Below are 22043 nucleotides of genomic sequence, written 5' to 3' on the forward strand. Positions count from 1 at the left end.
CCAATTCATATAGAGAAACCTACTAAAATAATACCAATATGGAATAAACAGATTTTTGGCATCTTATAAGAACCAAATCAAAAAAAGAAAAGTGTCTGACAAAATGATATCTATCATAAAACATTTTGCACTTGTAAAAAGATTTCTTAGTCTGCACAGTTTTCAGTAAAACTAAAAGGCGTCGCGCAAGTATGTAGTATTATACAATTACTGTCTTTTGATGAGGTAAATGTGTGGTTTTATTGACTTTTGAAAAACTGATATTCACTGAGGCCAACGGCCGAAGTGAATATCAGTTTTTCAAAAGTCAATTAAACCACATATTTACCGAAACAAAAGACAGTAAATGTTTTATTCCATATTCCGAGAGAAATTAATGTAATGGAAAATATTTACCAAAACCAATTGTACATCAAACGTTTTTTACCAAAATTATACACGTAAAAGCACGCGACGTTTTGCACGGTGAATATCCTTTTTCCGCAGGTGAATATGCTTATTTATTCAAAATCCCATTCATATAGAAAAACCTACTAATATTTTATCAATATGGAATAATATTCTATATTGGAATTATTTTAGTAGGTTTCTCTATATGAATTGGATTTTGAATAAAAAAGCATATTCACCTGAGAAAGTGTTATTCACCGCGCTAAACGTCACGCGCTTTTACATGCAACGTTATGGTAAAATGTTTCGTGTAAAATTTGTTTTAGTATATGTTTGTCATTAAATACATTTTATTTTCTCGGAATATGGAATAAAACAATTACTGTCTTTTGTTTCGGTAAATATGGGGTTTTATTGACTTTTGAAAAACTGATATTCACTTCGGCCGTCGGCCTCAGTGAATATCAGTTTTTCAAAAGTCAATAAAACCGCATATTTACCTCATCAAAAGACAGTAATTGTATAATATTTTAATTGATTTTCATTTGTTTAATATGTTCTTGGTCCTATCCATACAATTTTACCATAAGAGTAGTTTATTCACGATGCCCCTGTATTCTTATTATCTTTCATTTTTGTTTCAAATCTTTTATTTTTAAATAAATACAAGATATGAATCATTAATGACACCGGAAGGAGACGTCAAGGTCATATTGGCAGGGTTTGTTATCGCTACGGTAAGTTTTCTTACAGGTTTGCTAAAAACCCAGTAAAATTTTGACATTGTGCAAATAAGCCTCGTGCTTACACTGACCAAATTAGATTTGAAGTATAAAGCTTATTCATTCAATTTAATTTGAAACAAAAAAGCATCAAAGTTAAAGTATTTTTACAAAACCGCCTGTGTAAAATCTACTATGAGTTCAGTTAAGTGAAGCACTTGCTCAAAATTAAATTAAGAACGTGCTATATTCAAATATTTGACTTTTCCACACCATAGTTGTTTTAAAGTTTTTTTTCTTATTTTTCATTGCATTATAGGTAAGCCCGGTTCTAGTAAATTTTCCTCTGGATTAGTAAAATTGTTTATTTTTTTTAAATTATGTATCTTCTAGGTATATCTTTATTTCATTTGATTCATTTTAATTTCGAAAGGTATTGAAACATGTTTCTCTGAATCGGTTATCTGAGACAACGTTGGGCCAAATGACATACAAATATAAAGTAAGAAATGTTTTATTTGGCAAAAGTACAAAATTGTACGGCCACGGCTTGACAAAGAATGGGACTGCCGAGACACATAATTGGCAAGTCCCTAGTATATATAATTAAACCTTATATTCCATTCCTTATTCCGTATTTCCACATTATTGTCCATTCCTTATTTCCACATTATTGTCCATTCCTTATTCCTTATTTCCACATTATTCTTATTCCTTATTCCCACCTTATTGTTATTCCTTATAATGTCATTTCCTTATATATATCAACATAATATCCTTATTAACATTATTGCTTACAAAATGTATCGGATGCTGGCCCTGGGAAACAGAAGCTCAGCGGATACATAATTCCATTATAAGAAGCATACTATATTTGTAGATGTTGTATCGCTATTTTCGCCATTAAATGGTCGGAGTCTTTGTCTCAAGCCGTGACGAAGGATTGGGATTACAATCGGAATAAACTACCAGTCATTTCAACCTGAAAAATAGAACAAAAACAGGAGAAAAACGAACAACATGATATATAATATTCAACACGTGCATATTAATTACATTTTAGAAGTATATCTTTAATTTAAGTGGTGGGTGGGCGGGTAACTTTTGAAACAAACATTAGTTAATTCATACGGAACCCAATTTTTTGCGTCTTCTCTCTGCTGTATCGTGGTAAAGAAAGAATGATGACGTCACAGTTATCAAGGTTAAAATAATTAACGTGATTCATAATACATAACAAGTTCCACCACGTGTGCAAAGCGGGACAACTCCCAAAACGTAAGCCCACTTTCCTCCGATAACCGGATTTATTCTTCATAGGAATGAATCTTATTATGTGTCTACAACTTACTGTTATTATTTTAAATAGAAACGTTGAAGTCTCAGATTGAACTTCTTATTTGAAATAGTTTCCCCATTTTTGCATAGACAGCTAGATATTTTCTACCTAGAATTGTTGCTGATTTTTTTTTACCATTATTTCAAAAACCATGGAAACATGCATGGTCCTTTCAAGTGATAACATAAACCTTACTGTATTTTCAAATAGAATATTGAAGCCTCACGATGGACAGAAGACAATGTCATCAGTTCGAATGTAGTTAATGATGGAAATACATTACTGACATTTTCACAATGGATAAATGCCAACAGAAACACTGGTGCCATTCCACCTCACGATCATGCTGCACTGTTTACTGGGTACGTATAGAGTGAACACTGACTGTACAAGATAAAATAGTATCATTTATTAGATTACCTAAGCTGTATTTTGCAAACTCTTTGTAAATTTTGGATTCTCAATGCTCTTCAAATTCTTGGTTATACTTTATTTGGCCTTTTAACTTTATATGGTTCAATGGTTTGAGCTTCATCGGTGTCTTTTGTTGAAGAAATTGAGTCTCACTTACAATATTAAAAGCCTGGTATCTTTGATGGGCTTTTTTATGTACAAGACATGCATCGAGAGTTTTTCTAACATCAAGGTGGCATTCTGTGGTATAGGGAGGTAATTTGTCAGGTTCAATCCATCATTTTCTACATTTGAAAATGTCTGTACCAACTCATGAATATGACAGTTGTCCATTCGTTTGATGTGTTTTATCATTTGATTTTGCCATTTGATTAGGGACTTTCCGTTTTGAATTTACCTCAGAGTTTTTATACGCCCGTCAAAATTTTGACGGGACGTATTATGGTATACAAATGTCCGGTGTCCGTCCGTCTGTCTGTCCGTCCGTCTGTCTGTCTGTCCGTCCGTCTGTCCGTCCGTCCGTCTGTCTGTCCGGCGTAAACATGTCGCACCGTAACTTGAGAACGACTTATCTAAATTTCATGAAACTTAATATAGTTGTTTTTTATGATGATCAAATGATCTGTATACTTTTTGGTGAAAATAAGATTTAAACTTTTTGAGTTACGGCACTTTGTAACTAAAACAGGGGTGTGTTTTTTTTCACATGTCGTACCGTATTTCAAAAACGATTCCTGATTATTGCTTAAAACTTTACACACTTCTTAGTTATATTAATCTTAATATCTGTATACTTTTTGGTGATGATTCAAAATTTCATTTTTGAGTTATTGAGTATTTTGTAAAAAAGGGGGAGGGTTTTTTACATGTCGCGCCGTATCTCAAAAATGATTTATGATTATTGCTTAAAACTTTACACACTTCTTTGTTATATTAATCTAAAGATCTGTTTATTTTTTGGTGATGATTCAAAATTTCATTTTTGAGTTATTGAGTATTTTGTAAAAAAGGGGGAGGGGGTTTTTACATGTCGTGCCGTATCTCAAAAACGATTTATGATTATTGCATTTAAACTTTACACACTTCTTTGTTATATTAATCTAAAGATCTGTATACTTTTTGGTGATGACTCAAAATTTTATTTTTGAGTTATTGAGTATTTTGTAAAAAAGGGGAGTGTTTTTTTTACATGTCGCGCCGTATCTCAAAAACAATTTATGATTATTGCTGAAACTGTGCACACTTCTTTGTTATAATAATCTAAAGATCTGTATACGTTTTGGTTTGATTCAAAATTTTATTTTAGTGATATTTGTAAAAAAAAAACAGGGTGGGGGGGGGGGGGGGGGTTACATGTCCCGCTGTGTCTCAAAAGCAATAAATGGTAATTGCTTAAAACTTTCTCAGAAACTTTTTATGATTATTGCATAAAACTTCCACACAAGACGTCGGGCGTATCATGCGCTCATGGCGCAGCTGTTTATTACTTTTCACAGTGCATGTTTTTTGGGTGTGTTAGTCTTTGTTTACTCCTTTGTTTTGATTACTATTGTCTCATAAGAGTTTTGTCTCTTGAGCAACTTTTCCAAAACATAATATTGTTTTAGAAATCTTAATTGTCTTCAACAACTTATGTATAAATTCTTTAAGTATTTTAACTTTTTTGTAGGTATGATTTGGCAGAGAAAATAACAGATAAAAGGACAATAGGTATTTGACTATATATTAATTTAACAGTCATTGTCAAAATTAGTAATTAAACTATGCTGAGGTATTAATATATTTAAGCAAAGTTGACATCTATTGAAGATTTGGTATTCTTTCAAGAGTACATCGACGTCATCTCCAACTAAAACAATTTCAGCTATTTATCTCGGCATGTGTCATTTTTCACATGTTTTTTATGTAACAGTAGGTGTTTGCCTTTTTCCGTTTCAGACTAGTTTTGTCTTAGGAGACAACCATTCCATTTGCTAATCTATGGAGGAACGGTGGTCAAGAGGAGTTTAAAAATCTGCCTTGTGCAAAATTTAAAAACGATAAATCTTACCAAGGACAGGATAAAAAATATTAATCTGCAAAACCAACACAGTCTTTTGTAGGAAGTAATTTTGTACAAAATAGAAAATCAATTTTCTACACAAACCAATGCGGAATTCACAATGTGATAATAAATATTTTATAAGACCCTACCCGACACAATATCAAGCTGTAGTTCACTTGAATAATTGTATCTAATTGATTAAGCTTACCGGTCGCACACAAGTATTTACATGTGTTTCTTTCTTTTCAGGGATAGCTTACCTTTCAAGAGTGTGTAACTCGTATGCATCATCTGTCAACGAAGAAACATTCAACGCCATGATTATACACATCGCTGCACACGAACTTGCACACAAGTAAATTTATGTTATTGTCTTCTTTTTTTTCATTAATGTTTACAGTATTTCTCAGCAATATTTATTTGAACCTTGCAATTCAAAATGGTATGTTAAATATTGGCAATTGAAGAATTTTGACAATATGAACACCTATTGAAAGACTTCGAATATCTTCTTCGTTGCTTTTCAAGCCTTTGAAATCCAAAATATGTATAAAGTTGGTTTTTTTTTATCTTGTAGCCTAGGAGCATCTCATGACAGCTATCATTCCAACGGATGTTCAGCAGAGTTTGGATATGTAATGTCTCCTTCACTCCCCAATAGTGAATACAGCTCAGCCACCTCAGCATCCAGAAATTTTATATTTTCCTCATGTTCAAGGGCAGCGATTGGAGCATACATAGCGGGTTTAGAAACGTAAGTAACATTTGGATATAAGTTGGATGGGTCGATGCCACTGCTGGTGGAGGGTATCACCAGCCCAGTAGTCAGCACTTCGGTGTTGACATGAATATCAATTATATGGTATTTTTTTTTATAAATTTCCTGTTTACTAAAGAATGGATTTTTCAAAATATTGAGGATATTCTTATTCCAAGCATAGATAACCTTAGTCGTATTTGGCACAACTTTTTGTAAATAGTGGTCCTCGATGCTCTTCAACTTTGTACTTGTTTGGCTTTATAACTAGTTTGTTCTGAGAGTCAGTGATGAGTCTGGTGCAGACGAAACGCGCGTCTGGGGTATTAAACTATAAACCAAGTACTTGGATAACAATTTACATCACTGGGTCGATGCCACTGCTGGTGGACGTTTATTCCCCGAGGGTATCACCAACCCAGTAGTCAGCACATCGGTGCTGACATGAATATCAATTATATGGTAATTCTTATAAATTTCCTATTTACAAAACTATGAATTTTCAAAATTTTAAGAATAATCCTATTGCAGGCATCGATAACCTTAATCGTATTTGGCACAACTTTTTTGGAATCTGGGGTCCTCAATGCTCTTCAACTTTGTACTTGTTTGGCTTTATAACTATTTTGTTCTGAGCGTCACTGTTGAGTCTTGTGTAGACGAAACACGCGTCTGGGGTATTTAATTGCCAGCCTGTTACCTTTGATAACTATTTACAACACTGGTTCGATGCCACTGCTGGTGGACGTTTCGTCCCCGAGGGTATCACCAACTCAGTATTCAGCACTTCGTAGTTGACATGAATATCAATTATATGGTCATTTTTATAAATTTACTGTTTATAAAAGTATGAATTTTTCAAAATTCTAAGGATATTCCTATTGCAGGCATAGATAACCTTAATCGTATTTGGCACAACTTTTTGGAATTTGGGGTCTTAGATGATCTTCAACTTTGTACTTGTTTGGCTTTATAACTATTTTGTTCTGAGCGTCACTGATGAATCGTGTGTAGACGAAACGCACGTCTGGTGTATTAAATTATAAGCTTGGTACCTTTGATAACTATTTATACTAGATATGATACGAATGTCTATATGAAGTCAGGAATATAACATTGTATTCCGTTTGTACCTTCGTAATTCAAGTCTGACGTTTGATTTGACAGGTTTTACCTTAGAGTTCGGTATTTTTGCTAAAATCTTTTATTTTAAGAAGATCTCTAAATATGCAGACACAATGAAGCATGTTCCTTGTGCAACATTTCAGTTAATTAGCTGTTAGTTAGAAAAGTTAAGCAGAGAGGGGAACAAAAGTTGTCCAGAAAGATCTCTAAATATGCAGACACAATGAAGCATGTTCCTTGTGCAACATTTCAGTTAATTAGCTATTAGTTAGAAACGTTAAGCAGATATATATTTTCGAGTAAGGCCCATTGACATATTGACAGAAATCAGCTCGAGACCTGGACAACTTTTGTTCACCTCTCTGCAAACTTAATAAACATCTGAATTCGATTTTTTTTATACAATTGTCGAAGGAATAAAAGGTATACATTTATCAGTTAGTATTAACTGTTCTTTGAACAAGTCTAAGTTGCTACTTAAATGATATCTTGTAACTGTGAAAATGATTGAATATTTTAGAAACTGTTTGGAAAATTCTCCCATGGATGGATTGGTAGATTTGACACTTGCTGCATTCAACCCAGGTGAAACGGTATACGGTGTTGATGATCAGTGTAGACTTACATATTCCCCAAACGGTGGGTCAGCAGTGTGCAGGGTATGTGTTTAAGTCCAGTATGCTTACAGTATGGAAGAGTAATATTTACAAAAACACAATATAACGATATAATTTACAGCAATTTATATGTATATATAGCCTTCTCGAACTGAAGATTTCATTGTTTTCGGGTTACTATGCAGTGAAGAGGTAGTTGACTGAATAGTGGGGAGGAGGACATTGCCGTATTTGACATTTTGGGTCCTCAATGCTCTTCAACTTTTTACCTGTTTGGCTTTACAACTATTTTGATCTGAACGTCACTGATAAGTCTTATTTAGACGAAATGTGCGTCTGGCGTATTACATTATAATCCTGGTACCTTTGATAACTATTGAAAGTGAACTGCAAAATGAGAGAAGTCTTTTTATAGTCATAAAGGAAATGAGTGTCCTTTTTTAGTTAAATTTTTTTTTCCATATTTTTTTTTGTATTCCTCCATTTTCCCTCAGCTATCACGCTTGTGCTATCTACCAGGAATTTTACAAAGAGTAATTATGTATAGCATGCAATGATGTTCGCTTATTTTCCATTATAATCGAACATAACGTTATAAACCATAAAAAGGTTCTTAAATGTTAAAAATATGTGTGTTCAGTTTGTTTGTTGTCACAATGAGGTTTCTTCCATTTTTTTTCAGGAAAACTATCCTTTAACAACAATGAAATGGGCCAGTGTATGTTACAGATTACAGTGTAGAAATCCTGCAAATCTGAATGGACCTTGTTCAAGTCAATTTGCACATGACGGCACAGCTTGTGGAAACTATAAGGTATGGCTGTAATTCGTGAGCCTAGATTCGTGATCTGTTTTCTGAATTTTTGTTTAATAATCAGTTTGTCTTGTCTTGTTTATGCCTTAATCATATGAATTTTGCTTGAAGCTGTTGGCTTTCATACTTTCATGTTATGTTTGATTCTTTAAAAAAGCTTTTTGATACATATATTTAAATGATAAAACCACAAACTACATTTTGTGCATTTGAAACACTTCTTCGGAATTAACCATCACCAGTTACGCTAAAACATGAAAAAAATGAAAGTCAAGGGTATATAGTACCTGAATTATTCCAGCACCACAGCTCTTGTTCATTTACTCATAGAGTCAAACTTAACTTATCCAATGTATTTGACTGTTTTCAGTGGTGTCAACAAGGCCAATGTGTTAGCTCTGTAGACGCGCCCAATGTCCCAGGTAAGAAGTGAAATCTACATGCATGATCTACTTGCAATTTGGATTTTACTGAAATATTCACGTAGATGGTGCATGTAGTATCTAGATTATTGAATGGAAAAACACCATCAATTGTATGCGTCCGAAGCGGTTTTCTGGGTTAACCTTCATCAGGAACGCTCTACGCATAGAACAACAATGGAAATCGCCATATAAATAAACAGGTTATTTAGTTGTTGATGGTGTAGTTCCTACCATATGTATTTCAAATTTCTCGTTTCTTATTTAGATTAGATCGTTGATTTTCCTGTTTGAATTGTTTTACACTAGTAATTTTAGGACCCTTTATAGCTTGTTGATCGATGTGAAGCACGGCTCGGTGTTAATGGCCGTACACAATGTATAATGCCAATGTGACGTTTTTCACTGTTTATGGTTTAAAAAACAAATAATTTTATGTCAAGGTTTGGTTATTAGTTTCAGCAAGAGTTCTATCTTAAATCTATTCAGTTCTTCTTCAGATATTTGTCCATTTGGAGATGACCCACTGTTCAATTGTGACATAAACCAATGCAGCCAGTATGGTCAACAGATCCGTTCTGGGAAATGCTGCTATACGTGCCTGGTTCCAAAGACGACCACTTCAACTAGTACCAGCACGACCACGACGACGCCACCAACTACAATAACCACGCCCATTACTACAACAATCACGCTCACCACAACAACACCTACGACCACGCCCACCACAACAACACCTACGACCACGCCCACCACTACAACCACGCCCACAACGAAGACAACAACAATGCAATCTACAACAACAAGAGTAATAAAAACAACCCGTCAAACATCAATGAATACACCAGTGACAACTGATAAATCATTTTCCCAAAGTTTCGATGAACTTGCGGATCATGACTTGAAAACGGCAATGGCTTTATTTGTACATTTAGTTGCTATGTTATAGATTCAGATTTGCAAAATATTTTAACAGTCAGTGTCTTTGTTAAAGACGATATTGTTCATAAAGAATGAATCCAATGTTCACACCTTTTTTGAAAACAAATGCTTGATTTGACATTTCAGAAACTATTGCAATCTGAAAACATTTTCAAAAATCAAAGTGTTGTGATTGGTGAAAACTTTCTAAGCAAAGCGAATTCAACCAACGACATTGCAAAATCATCTTTTTTGTTTCAAACATGTGTTAGAAACTCGATTTAAGATGAACTTTAGTTTTTTATTTAATGCGTATTTATTGTTGGCAGTAATGTTGTAAATGTCCTATTGTTTGGTTTTTTTCTCAAATAAATGAGTACTTCCGTGTTCTTTTGTTCTCCATATTTCGAAATTTGATAATAAAATCAGAATAACATGTAGACTGATCCTCTACTTTGCATGCAACATACGGTATCTCAGAGCCAAACTGACAAAGGACAAGGAACAAGTCTAGATAACATGTTGCACAAACGGTAAGAGGTCTATAAATGGACCATCTTCCGAAAGTCTTTCATTTCTTAATGCAAAAAGCTTGTGAAACGGTATTTGGATGAGATGATATAATAAACTATTGTTACCCCAGAAATAGAGTGATTAAGTGTGGTGAACGTATAGGTTTACATTTATATAGACGCAAATTGTGTCACTGGAATTTCCATTTCTTATTTTTTCTGTATCAAATGAATTTTGTGATAATATGAAAAAGACAAAAGAAAAGCCAAGCGAAGTGACGGTTGTGAATGTAACTATAATAAACATCTCAGATCATAATGCTCTGTAAATTAAACATTCATTGTCAAAAGATAATTCAATTTAAAATCATTACCATAACTTCTCTGTCTAAACATCTAAGAATGAAAAGCTGTTTTTATACGAGGTTAAATTTTACCAAATGTGTCTGATTAAACCGAACAATCCAAAACGGAAACTAGCTCCAAAAGATCTTAAATTCAATAGAAAATCTTCTGATTTCTCCCATCCCAATTTATCAATTGAAGGGCTTGATTTCACTCGTATAACCTCCAATAAAACACCTTAGCAAACAACAACGCATACCGTGAAATTTCTGCAAGGGAAGGTTTTCCAAAAACCAACAGGAAGCATTCCCAATACAAAGTATAGAAGAATAATTAATCATTATAAACGGCCATAATTTATCGAACTCCTTAGTCTACATTAAAACAATACTACAAAGTATTTCAACGCTTACATAATTGTACACTCTGTAAATGTCGTAAGTATTCATTTATGCCTACTTAAATAAAGTTTCAAAGATAATTTACATTTAATTTATTAAATCAAGAAAATGTTATTCAGACAATAATTTACCGGATGTATGATGAATGCTCCAAATATACTAACATAGGTTCAATCAAGGATTTATATATTAATAGCTATATGCAATATATGTAATTTGTTTGACATTAACGTAACTTTCTTTCAATTTTAAACAATTTTCAAAGGACAACTGTTCTTATCTTGTACGACAATTTTAGAAAGCCTTTTCTGATTTAAAAGACGGATATAAGTGTTATTCGTATATATATATATATAATTTATTAAAAAGAGCTCTTGGATCCCTAAACCGAGCAAAAATGCTACCCTGGAATCATTTATTGATAACTTTAAGTCGGACATTATTAGAAATACTAAAAATAACAATAAACCTTTTGACAATCTTACCAATGAAGAACGGACTGCACTAAAAAACTTACGATCTAACAACAATATCGTCATTAAACCTGCAGACAAAGGCAGTGCAGTGGTTGTCATGGATAAATCTGCCTATATTCAAGAGGCTGAACGACAACTTGGCGATGCAAGGTTCTACCAAAAACTAGACTCTGATCCTACAACATCTTTTAGCAGAGAAATTACTGATAGTTTGGTAGAAATGCATGACGATGGTTTCATCGATGACAAAACTCTTGAATATTTGAAACCAGAAAATCCAAAAACCGGGCAGATTTTATCTTTTACCTAAAATTCATAAGGCCAATAACCCAGGAAGACCTATAGTTTCAGCGAACGGTCATCCAACGGAAAAAATATCGGAATTTGTTGACTTCCATCTTCGTCAACATGTTGAAGACTTACCATCTCACATCAAAGATACAACCGATTATCTAAGAAAAATGCAGGCCTTAAATCCACTCCCCTCCGACACGACTCTTGTTTCCATGGATGTCACCTCCCTCTACACTAATATTCCACATGCAGATGGCATCGATGCATGTAAAGAAGTTTGGGATTCCAGACCAGTGAAATATCCACCTACCGAATGCCTGGTCAAAATGCTCACGCTGGTACTTAAGAAAAACAACTTCACTTTTGATGGAGATCATTATTTGCAAGTAAATGGAACTGCCATGGGCACCAAAATGGCTCCGTCATATGCCAACATATTTATGGGCAAATTAGAGAAACAACTCCTTGAAACTTCCATCGAAAAACCGCTTTCCTGGTTTAGATTTATAGATGATGTGGATATGAAATGGAATAAAAGCGACGAGGATTTAGATACTTTTATCACTCATGCCAACAACATACATCCTAGTATCAAATTTACTCATGAGAAGTCTAAATCCAAAATCGCCTTCCTCGATACTTCAAGTTCGCTCACAGAGGGCATCATATCTACAGATCTATATTCTAAACCCACTGACACTCATCAATATTTGTCCCCTAAAAGTTGCCATCCTGCTCATCTTACCAAGAGTATTCCATACAGTCAGGCACTTAGAGTCAGGCGAATATGTTCCAACACAGAAACAACTAAAAGACAACTACGTCAACTTGAAACTCGCTTGAAGAAAAGGGGCTACAAACACAGAAATATCAAAAAAAGCTTTCAGAAAGCGGAATCAATTCCCAGGAGTGAACTATTGGAATACAAAGTTAAAAAGAAAAATAAAAGGACTCCATGTGTTCTTACTTACCACCCATCTCTCAAAAACAGCTTTGGTGTCATTCGTGAGCATTGGAAATCAGTTGAAAAGAATTCCAAACTATCCAAGATTTTTCCCGAACCTCCAATGATAGCTTTTAGGCAACCTAGTAGTCTGCGGAACCTGCTGGTGCGGGCTGAAGTGTCTGATAATAGAAGTACTTCTGGAGAATGTCGTTCGTGTGAAGAAAAACGCTGCAAATGCTGCCTACAGATGCAGCATTCATCAACATTTCACAGTAAGGCAACCGAAAACAACTATAAGATATTTTGCAATGTTACCTGCAAAAGTATGAATGTTGTTTACATACTAGAATGTTCGGTTTGTGGCCTCCAATATGTTGGTGAGTCAAAGCAGCCTTTCCACAAACGCCTCAATGGCCATAGGAGTGATATCTCTAAGAAGCCACTTCTCCCAGTTTCTCAGCACTTCAGACAGTCGGGTCACAAACCTGATGACTTTAACCGCATGAAAATTCTAGTGATTGAACAGAATATTCACTGGAGTGATGCCCAGCGACAGGTTAGGGAAAGCTTTTGGATAAAGGAACTTAATGTACATCATCCAAACGGCATCAATAAGAAATACTAGCGTTTTTGTTTTTTCACTCATTTTTATTGTTAATATACACAGTCACGTATATTGATTTATAGTGTTTTGTTTATATTATGATATTCAGGATTTTGGATTAAAAATCAATCGACCAAAACTTACCTGTATTATTACTGATCTATTTTTACACCTTATACATTATGTATCAGTATTGTTAAAACTTGTGACACTTGAAGAAGGCCATTTGTTGAGCCGAAATATTTGTCAGCACGATTTAATAACAACATTTTCGTATTATAACATCTTATATCAGTACCGTTGTGCAAATCTTTAGACTGATATAATTTTTTCCTTATCTGCATAGTATCGCCTATTCTAGACGATCCGGTACATAGTAAATTTGCTGGTTGGTCGTTTTTATAGACTTTTATATATATATATATATATATATACAACTCGTCTAAACATCAACCCAACAATGTTAGATCTGTAAATTTGCTTTCGCAAATTTTTGGTTCTTCCCTCGCCGGGATTCGAACCCATGCTACTGTGATATCGTGACACCAAATCGCCTGCACTGCAGCCGTCCCGCTAGACCACACGACCACCTGGGCTCTCAAAAAAGAGCTTTCGCTGGCCATGTGTTACCTTTCCACGTCAGTTTTAATCTAGCGGCGTACTACAGTACATGATATATAAGGCATGAAGATGTTATTGTTACAGATCAGCTAAATTATCTATAGTAAAGGATCCTACAAATTAATGTAAGATACAGTCACAGAAAATAATTATATTCATAAGTACGTCTGAGTCAGTGACAACCCTACAACAGATGTATCCATCGGATCGCCATCAATGATGGTGATACATGGCTGTGTACATAACGTATATACAACTCGTCTAAACATCAACCCAACAATGTTAGATCTGTAAATTTGCTTTCTCAAATTTTTGGTTCTTCCCTCGCCGGGATTCGAACCCATGCTACTGTGATATCGTGACACCAAATCGCCTGCACTGCAGCCGTCCCGCTAGACCACACGACCACCTGGGCTCTCAAAAAAGAGCTTTCGCTGGCCATGTGTTACCTTTCCACGTCAGTTTTAATCTAGCGGCGTACTACAGTACATGATATATAAGGCATGAAGATGTTATTGTTACAGATCAGCTAAATTATCTATAGTAAAGGATCCTACAAATTAATGTAAGATACAGTCACAGAAAATAATTATATTCATAAGTACGTCTGAGTCAGTGACAACCCTACAACAGATGTATCCATCGGATCGCCATCAATGATGGTGATACATGGCTGTGTACATAATGTATATACAACTCGTCTAAACATCAACCCAACAATGTTAGATCTGTAAATTTGCTTTCGCAAATTTTTGGTTCTTCCCTCGCCGGGATTCGAACCCATGCTACTGTGATATCGTGACACCAAATCGCCTGCACTGCAGCCGTCCCGCTAGACCACACGACCACCTGGGCTCTCAAAAAAGAGCTTTCGCTGGCCATGTGTTACCTTTCCACGTCAGTTTTAATCTAGCGGCGTACTACAGTACATGATATATAAGGCATGAAGATGTTATTGTTACAGATCAGCTAAATTATCTATAGTAAAGGATCCTACAAATTAATGTAAGATACAGTCACAGAAAATAATTATATTCATAAGTACGTCTGAGTCAGTGACAACCCTACAACAGATGTATCCATCGGATCGCCATCAATGATGGTGATACATGGTTGTGTACATAATGTATATACAACTCGTCTAAACATCAACCCAACAATGTTAGATCTGTAAATTTGCTTTCGCAAATTTTTGGTTCTTCCCTCGCCGGGATTCGAACCCATGCTACTGTGATATCGTGACACCAAATCGCCTGCACTGCAGCCGTCCCGCTAGACCACACGACCACCTGGGCTCTCAAAAAAGAGCTTTCGCTGGCCATGTGTTACCTTTCCACGTCAGTTTTAATCTAGCGGCGTACTACAGTGCATGATATATAAGGCATGAAGATGTTATTGTTACAGATCAGCTAAATTATCTATAGTAAAGGATCCTACAAATTAATGTAAGATACAGTCACAGAAAATAATTATATTCATAAGTACGTCTGAGTCAGTGACAACCCTACAACAGATGTATCCATCGGATCGCCATCAATGATGGTGATACATGGCTGTGTACATAATGTATATACAACTCGTCTAAACATCAACCCAACAATGTTAGATCTGTAAATTTGCTTTCGCAAATTTTTGGTTCTTCCCTCGCCGGGATTCGAACCCATGCTACTGTGATATCGTGACACCAAATCGCCTGCACTGCAGCCGTCCCGCTAGACCACACGACCACCTAGGCTCTCAAAAAAGAGCTTTCGCTGGCCATGTGTTACCTTTCCACGTCAGTTTTAATCTAGCGGCGTACTACAGTACATGATATATAAGGCATGAAGATGTTATTGTTACAGATCAGCTAAATTATCTATAGTAAAGGATCCTACAAATTAATGTAAGATACAGTCACAGAAAATAATTATATTCATAAGTACGTCTGAGTCAGTGACAACCCTACAACAGATGTATCCATCGGATCGCCATCAATGATGGTGATACATGGCTGTGTACATAATGTATATACAACTCGTCTAAACATCAACCCAACAATGTTAGATCTGTAAATTTGCTTTCGCAAATTTTTGGTTCTTCCCTCGCCGGGATTCGAACCCATGCTACTGTGATATCGTGACACCAAATCGCCTGCACTGCAGCCGTCCCGCTAGACCACACGACCACCTGGGCTCTCAAAAAAGAGCTTTCGCTGGCCATGTGTTACCTTTCCACGTCAGTTTTAATCTAGCGGCGTACTACAGTACATGATATATAAGGCATGAAGATGTTATTGTTACAGATCAGCTAAATTATCTATAGTAAAGGATCCTACAAATTAATGTAAGATACAGTCACAGAAAATAATTATATTCATAAGTACGTCTGAGTCAGTGACAACCCTACAACAGATGTATCCATCGGATCGCCATCAATGATGGTGATACATGGCTGTGTACATAACGTATATACAACTCGTCTAAACATCAACCCAACAATGTTAGATCTGTAAATTTGCTTTCGCAAATTTTTGGTTCTTCCCTCGCCGGGATTCGAACCCATGCTACTGTGATATCGTGACACCAAATCGCCTGCACTGCAGCCGTCCCGCTAGACCACACGACCACCTGGGCTCTCAAAAAAGAGCTTTCGCTGGCCATGTGTTACCTTTCCACGTCAGTTTTAATCTAGCGGCGTACTACAGTACATGATATATAAGGCATGAAGATGTTATTGTTACAGATCAGCTAAATTATCTATAGTAAAGGATCCTACAAATTAATGTAAGATACAGTCACAGAAAATAATTATATTCATAAGTACGTCTGAGTCAGTGACAACCCTACAACAGATGTATCCATCGGATCGCCATCAATGATGGTGATACATGGCTGTGTACATAATGTATATACAACTCGTCTAAACATCAACCCAACAATGTTAGATCTGTAAATTTGCTTTCGCAAATTTTTGGTTCTTCCCTCGCCGGGATTCGAACCCATGCTACTGTGATATCGTGACACCAAATCGCCTGCACTGCAGCCGTCCCGCTAGACCACACGACCACCTGGGCTCTCAAAAAAGAGCTTTCGCTGGCCATGTGTTACCTTTCCACGTCAGTTTTAATCTAGCGGCGTACTACAGTACATGATATATAAGGCATGAAGATGTTATTGTTACAGATCAGCTAAATTATCTATAGTAAAGGATCCTACAAATTAATGTAAGATACAGTCACAGAAAATAATTATATTCATAAGTACGTCTGAGTCAGTGACAACCCTACAACAGATGTATCCATCGGATCGCCATCAATGATGGTGATACATGGCTGTGTACATAATGTATATACAACTCGTCTAAACATCAACCCAACAATGTTAGATCTGTAAATTTGCTTTCGCAAATTTTTGGTTCTTCCCTCGCCGGGATTCGAACCCATGCTACTGTGATATCGTGACACCAAATCGCCTGCACTGCAGCCGTCCCGCTAGACCACACGACCACCTGGGCTCTCAAAAAAGAGCTTTCGCTGGCCATGTGTTACCTTTCCACGTCAGTTTTAATCTAGCGGCGTACTACAGTACATGATATATAAGGCATGAAGATGTTATTGTTACAGATCAGCTAAATTATCTATAGTAAAGGATCCTACAAATTAATGTAAGATACAGTCACAGAAAATAATTATATTCATAAGTACGTCTGAGTCAGTGACAACCCTACAACAGATGTATCCATCGGATCGCCATCAATGATGGTGATACATGGCTGTGTACATAACGTATATACAACTCGTCTAAACATCAACCCAACAATGTTAGATCTGTAAATTTGCTTTCGCAAATTTTTGGTTCTTCCCTCGCCGGGATTCGAACCCATGCTACTGAGATATCGTGACACCAAATCGCCTGCACTGCAGCCGTCCCGCTAGACCACACGACCACCTGGGCTCTCAAAAAAGAGCTTTCGCTGGCCATGTGTTACCTTTCCACGTCAGTTTTAATCTAGCGGCGTACTACAGTACATAATATATAAGGCATGAAGATGTTATTGTTACAGATCAGCTAAATTATCTATAGTAAAGGATCCTACAAATTAATGTAAGATACAGTCACAGAAAATAATTATATTCATAAGTACGTCTGAGTCAGTGACAACCCTACAACAGATGTATCCATCGGATCGCCATCAATGATGGTGATACATGGCTGTGTAATTAATGTATATACAACTCGTCTAAACATCAACCCAACAATGTTAGATCTGTAAATTTGCTTTCGCAAATTTTTGGTTCTTCCCTCGCCGGGATTCGAACCCATGCTACTGTGATATCGTGACACCAAATCGCCTGCACTGCAGCCGTCCCGCTAGACCACACGACCACCTGGGCTCTCAAAAAAGAGCTTTCGCTGGCCATGTGTTACCTTTCCACGTCAGTTTTAATCTAGCGGCGTACTACAGTACATGATATATAAGGCATGAAGATGTTATTGTTACAGATCAGCTAAATTATCTATAGTAAAGGATCCTACAAATTAATGTAAGATACAGTCACAGAAAATAATTATATTCATAAGTACGTCTGAGTCAGTGACAACCCTACAACAGATGTATCCATCGGATCGCCATCAATGATGGTGATACATGGCTGTGTACATAATGTATATACAACTCGTCTAAACATCAACCCAACAATGTTAGATCTGTAAATTTGCTTTCGCAAATTTTTGGTTCTTCCCTCGCCGGGATTCGAACCCATGCTACTGTGATATCGTGACACCAAATCGCCTGCACTGCAGCCGTCCCGCTAGACCACACGGCCACCTGGGCTCTCAAAAAAAGAGCTTTCGCTGGCCGTGTGTTACCTTTCTTCGTCAGTTTTAATCTAGCGGCGTACTACAGTACATGATATATAAGGCATGAAGATGTTATTGTTACAGATCAGCTAAATTATCTATAGTAAAGGATCCTACAAATTAATGTAATATACAGTCACAGAAAATAATTATATTTATAAGTACGTCTGAGTCAGTGACAACTCTACAACAGATGTATCCATCGGATCGCCATCAATGATGGTGATACATGGCTGTGTACATAATGTATATACAACTCGTCAGGTAATATCGATGTGTGAATATATATATGTGTGTGTGTGTGTGTGTGTTAAGGCAGAGAACCGATTTAGCCGAAATGGTGCTTTGTAATGAGAAACACTGTATATCTTTTTATTAGGGATAAATTTACCTCAGGCATAGATTACCTTGCTGTATTTGGCAAAACTTTTAGGAATTTTGTCCTCAATGCTCTTCAACTTCGTACTTTATTTGGCCTTTTCATTTTTTTTTGGATTCGAGCGCCACTGATGAGTCGTTTGTAGACGAAACGCGCGTCGGCGTATATACTAAATTTAGTCCTGGTATCTATGATGAGTTTATTTACAACCACTGGGTCGATGCCACTGCTGGTGGAGATTAATTTCCCCGAAGGTATCACAAGCCCAGTAGTCAGAACTTTTTGTGCTGACATGAATTGTCATTGATATGGTTATATTCATAAATTTACTGTTTACAAATGTTTGAATTTTTTGAAATACTAAGGCTTTTCTACCTGAGGCATAGATTACCATAGCTGTATTTGGCAAAACTTTTAGGAATTTTGGTCTTCAATGCTCTTCAACTTCGTACTTTATTTGGCCTTTTTAACTTTTTTTGATTCGAGCGCCACTAATGAGTCGTTTGTAGACGAAACGCGCGTCGTCGTATATACAAATTTAGTCCTGGTATCTATGATGAGTTTACTTTCGACACTCATCATTAGTAATAATAAATACTCAAATTAAACTAGATGACAATTTATTTTTATGCCCCGCCTAGTGAAATTATGTTTATTGGTCCTTGCGTCCGTTCGTCTGACCGTTCGTCCGTTAGTCTTTCTGTCCTGCTTTAATTCTAAGTTATTGGTCAAGGAGTAGGGTATCCGTGTACTCTGGACAAATTATACTTTATAATGTTTGTATGAATACTATTTTCTTAACTAATCTCTTGTGATTGTTTTGCCACGATTTTGATTATCTGATACACCTTTAGATTCTTACCTTTCTTCTTTTGTGAGGTTTAAGTCTAAATAAGTCTTTCGACTAAAAGCAAAAGCAAGCTATGTTCTCAATAACAATAGAACACACCCGCGAAATCGTTGTGAAATAGAGCGTATGTAAACTGTAAAAAAAATATAACTGGAGAATTTCAGGAGAAGTATAAAAAATCGAAGGTACTTGGGGACTGGGTACATTTTTTTTTGCCCTCCCCCTTTTTTCCAATTACCAATTTTTATTGTAAATTATATCAAATGAAATTTAGTCATAGTATATGTTTGTAGCATACAGACATATATCAGTGACCGCCGTCGTTAGTAAACTATTGGAATTGATAGTAAATAGCAAATACACTAGTAGATGTATGAAAAACGCGAAAATAATTGTCCTGTCCCATGGACTTATGCAAATTATGTTTAATTTTAAAACAGGCCTAAAGGGCAGCGGAAGTCTTTTATATTTCTTCAAAAGTCAGTCTGATGACGGAAACGGAAAACGTATCAAAAGATATAGGTATATCTCTACTCCTGACTATTGAATTTTAATATTCAAAGCGCCAGACTTTTCGAGATTTTTAAAAAGTAAAATTTACTGTTGAGAGTGAAGAAATATCGTTATATACGAGTTAGAGTGGTGGAATCTGTGTTTCGAATGATTTTTATCTTCCTGTTCGAAGATTTGTAGAAAGCTGTGTTCTTTATATGTAACGCTATCAGAAATGCTAACCAATTATCTGCCTATTATACTAGTGATGAGAAAGATCGTTAATTCAAATTCAGGCCGGATTAAACTGAAGGTTTGCTACTGTTTCTTCTCCGCAAATAACATGACGTTTCGGACTAAGAACACAAGCATCGTCCGGAGTTAGAGATCATTTGTCCGATTACGTTGACATATTTCCCTGCACATAGTAGTACATATGTATGAGAAAAAAAATCATGTGATCTTCCACAGATTTGAATTTCGGAATTTATTAAAAGGTTCAATTTAATTTCTGTTTAGTGTATCTATGTCAGCAATCTGCATCAGAAATGGTCGGCCTTTATTATGACAATACAATAGGGAATTCAGAAGAAACCAAGAAAATTTGACGTCATAATTAAAATCTAACCAATCATCTGCCTATTTTACTAGTGATGAGAAAGATCGTTGTTTCAAATTCAGGCCGGATTAAACTGGAGGTTTGCTATTGTTTCTTCTCCGCAAATAAAATGACGTTTCGGAATAAGAGCACAAACATTGTCCGGAGTTAGATCACCTTGATCTATGTGCATATCAAGATACAAGTAACTTGTCTAAGGGAGAGATAAATCCTACTGTGCACCTCTTCTTGTCGACGTGTTTCTTTATTATTATGAGCCTGACTTCATACAGAAACTTCTTCATAAGAAAGAAGTTGACCTTCATGGAATAACCGTTTCACAGATGATATCGGATATGATCCAAACGTTTGACCTTCCAAATTAGACTATTTACCGGGTTTGTTATAACATGAGCAACACTACGGGTGCCACATCTGGAGCAGGATCTGCTTTCCCTTCCGGAACACCTGAGATAACCCCCTGTGTTTGGTGGGGTTGTGTTTCTTAGTCTTTAGTTTTCTATGTTGTGTCATATGTACTTATATTTGTCTGTTTGTCTTTTTCATTTTTTACCATGGCGTTGTCAGTTTATTTTCGATTTATGAGTTTGACTGTCCCTCTGGTATCTTTCGCCCCTCTTTCACACTCCAACATGGATGAGAATAGATTTCATGACAAAAATATCTATTTTGTTGATCTTGTCAAATTGGTTTTCTTTAGATTTTGCTCAAAACACAAAACAGGTAAGAAAATCCTAATTTAAGGTCAATCATTCCAGATGAAGAATGACAGTCTACTTACTATATCGGCAAAGTTTAACTTTAAATAAATCTCGCATTGATGATAATGTTTGTGATTTAAAAGTGTTTATTTGTCTATAATAATTCAAATTTTATATGGCATAACTGAAAAAAAATATGTCTTTCTAAATATCATGATAATAGTAAAAAAAAAATGGTAAAACTTGTCAATTATGGTCAACAACTCCTACTAAAATTTGTGTAACAGTTTTAACAAATATGGTCAATTGGTAGAGCTCATTATTCTGAACATTTTTGCTCCTTTCAGATTTATATTTATAAAGGTAAAATTAAAAAACAATAGAAAAAACCTGCATT

General features: G+C 35.7%; 2 protein-coding genes across 2 annotated transcripts; both read left to right on the forward strand.

Moving 5' to 3' along the window:
* The first annotated feature begins 1053 nt into the window (after positions 1-1053).
* On the forward strand, positions 1054-9952 carry LOC139501003 (metalloprotease mig-17-like). The gene is made up of 9 exons (XM_071289945.1): positions 1054-1127; positions 2662-2813; positions 4535-4575; positions 5159-5264; positions 5487-5663; positions 7312-7450; positions 8091-8222; positions 8593-8644; positions 9145-9952. Exons 1-9 carry the CDS (start codon positions 1074-1076, stop codon positions 9591-9593), a joined length of 1302 nt encoding a protein of 433 aa, XP_071146046.1. The 5' UTR covers positions 1054-1073; the 3' UTR covers positions 9594-9952.
* Positions 9953-11760: 1808 nt separating this feature from the next.
* On the forward strand, positions 11761-20381 carry LOC139500129 (uncharacterized). The gene is made up of 2 exons (XM_071288867.1): positions 11761-12811; positions 20275-20381. The coding sequence occupies exons 1-2, from the start codon at positions 11761-11763 to the stop codon at positions 20379-20381; spliced, it is 1158 nt and encodes a 385-aa protein (XP_071144968.1).
* Positions 20382-22043: the final 1662 nt, after the last annotated feature.

Source organism: Mytilus edulis, chromosome 13 (assembly GCF_963676685.1).
Source record: "Mytilus edulis chromosome 13, xbMytEdul2.2, whole genome shotgun sequence".
NCBI classification, from domain to species: Eukaryota; Metazoa; Mollusca; class Bivalvia; order Mytilida; family Mytilidae; genus Mytilus; species Mytilus edulis.

Coding starts and splice junctions, on each gene's coding strand:
- LOC139500129 (XM_071288867.1), top strand. CDS start 11,761: ATGCAGGCCTTAAATCCACTCCCCTCCGACACGACTCTTGTTTCCATG. Junction 12,812..20,274: donor GCATTCATCAACATTTCACA/GTAAGGCAACCG, acceptor ATTTTAAAACAG/GCCTAAAGGGCAGCGGAAGT.
- LOC139501003 (XM_071289945.1), top strand. CDS start 1,074: ATGACACCGGAAGGAGACGTCAAGGTCATATTGGCAGGGTTTGTTATC. Junction 4,576..5,158: donor AACAGATAAAAGGACAATAG/GTATTTGACTAT, acceptor CTTTCTTTTCAG/GGATAGCTTACCTTTCAAGA. Junction 8,645..9,144: donor AGACGCGCCCAATGTCCCAG/GTAAGAAGTGAA, acceptor GTTCTTCTTCAG/ATATTTGTCCATTTGGAGAT.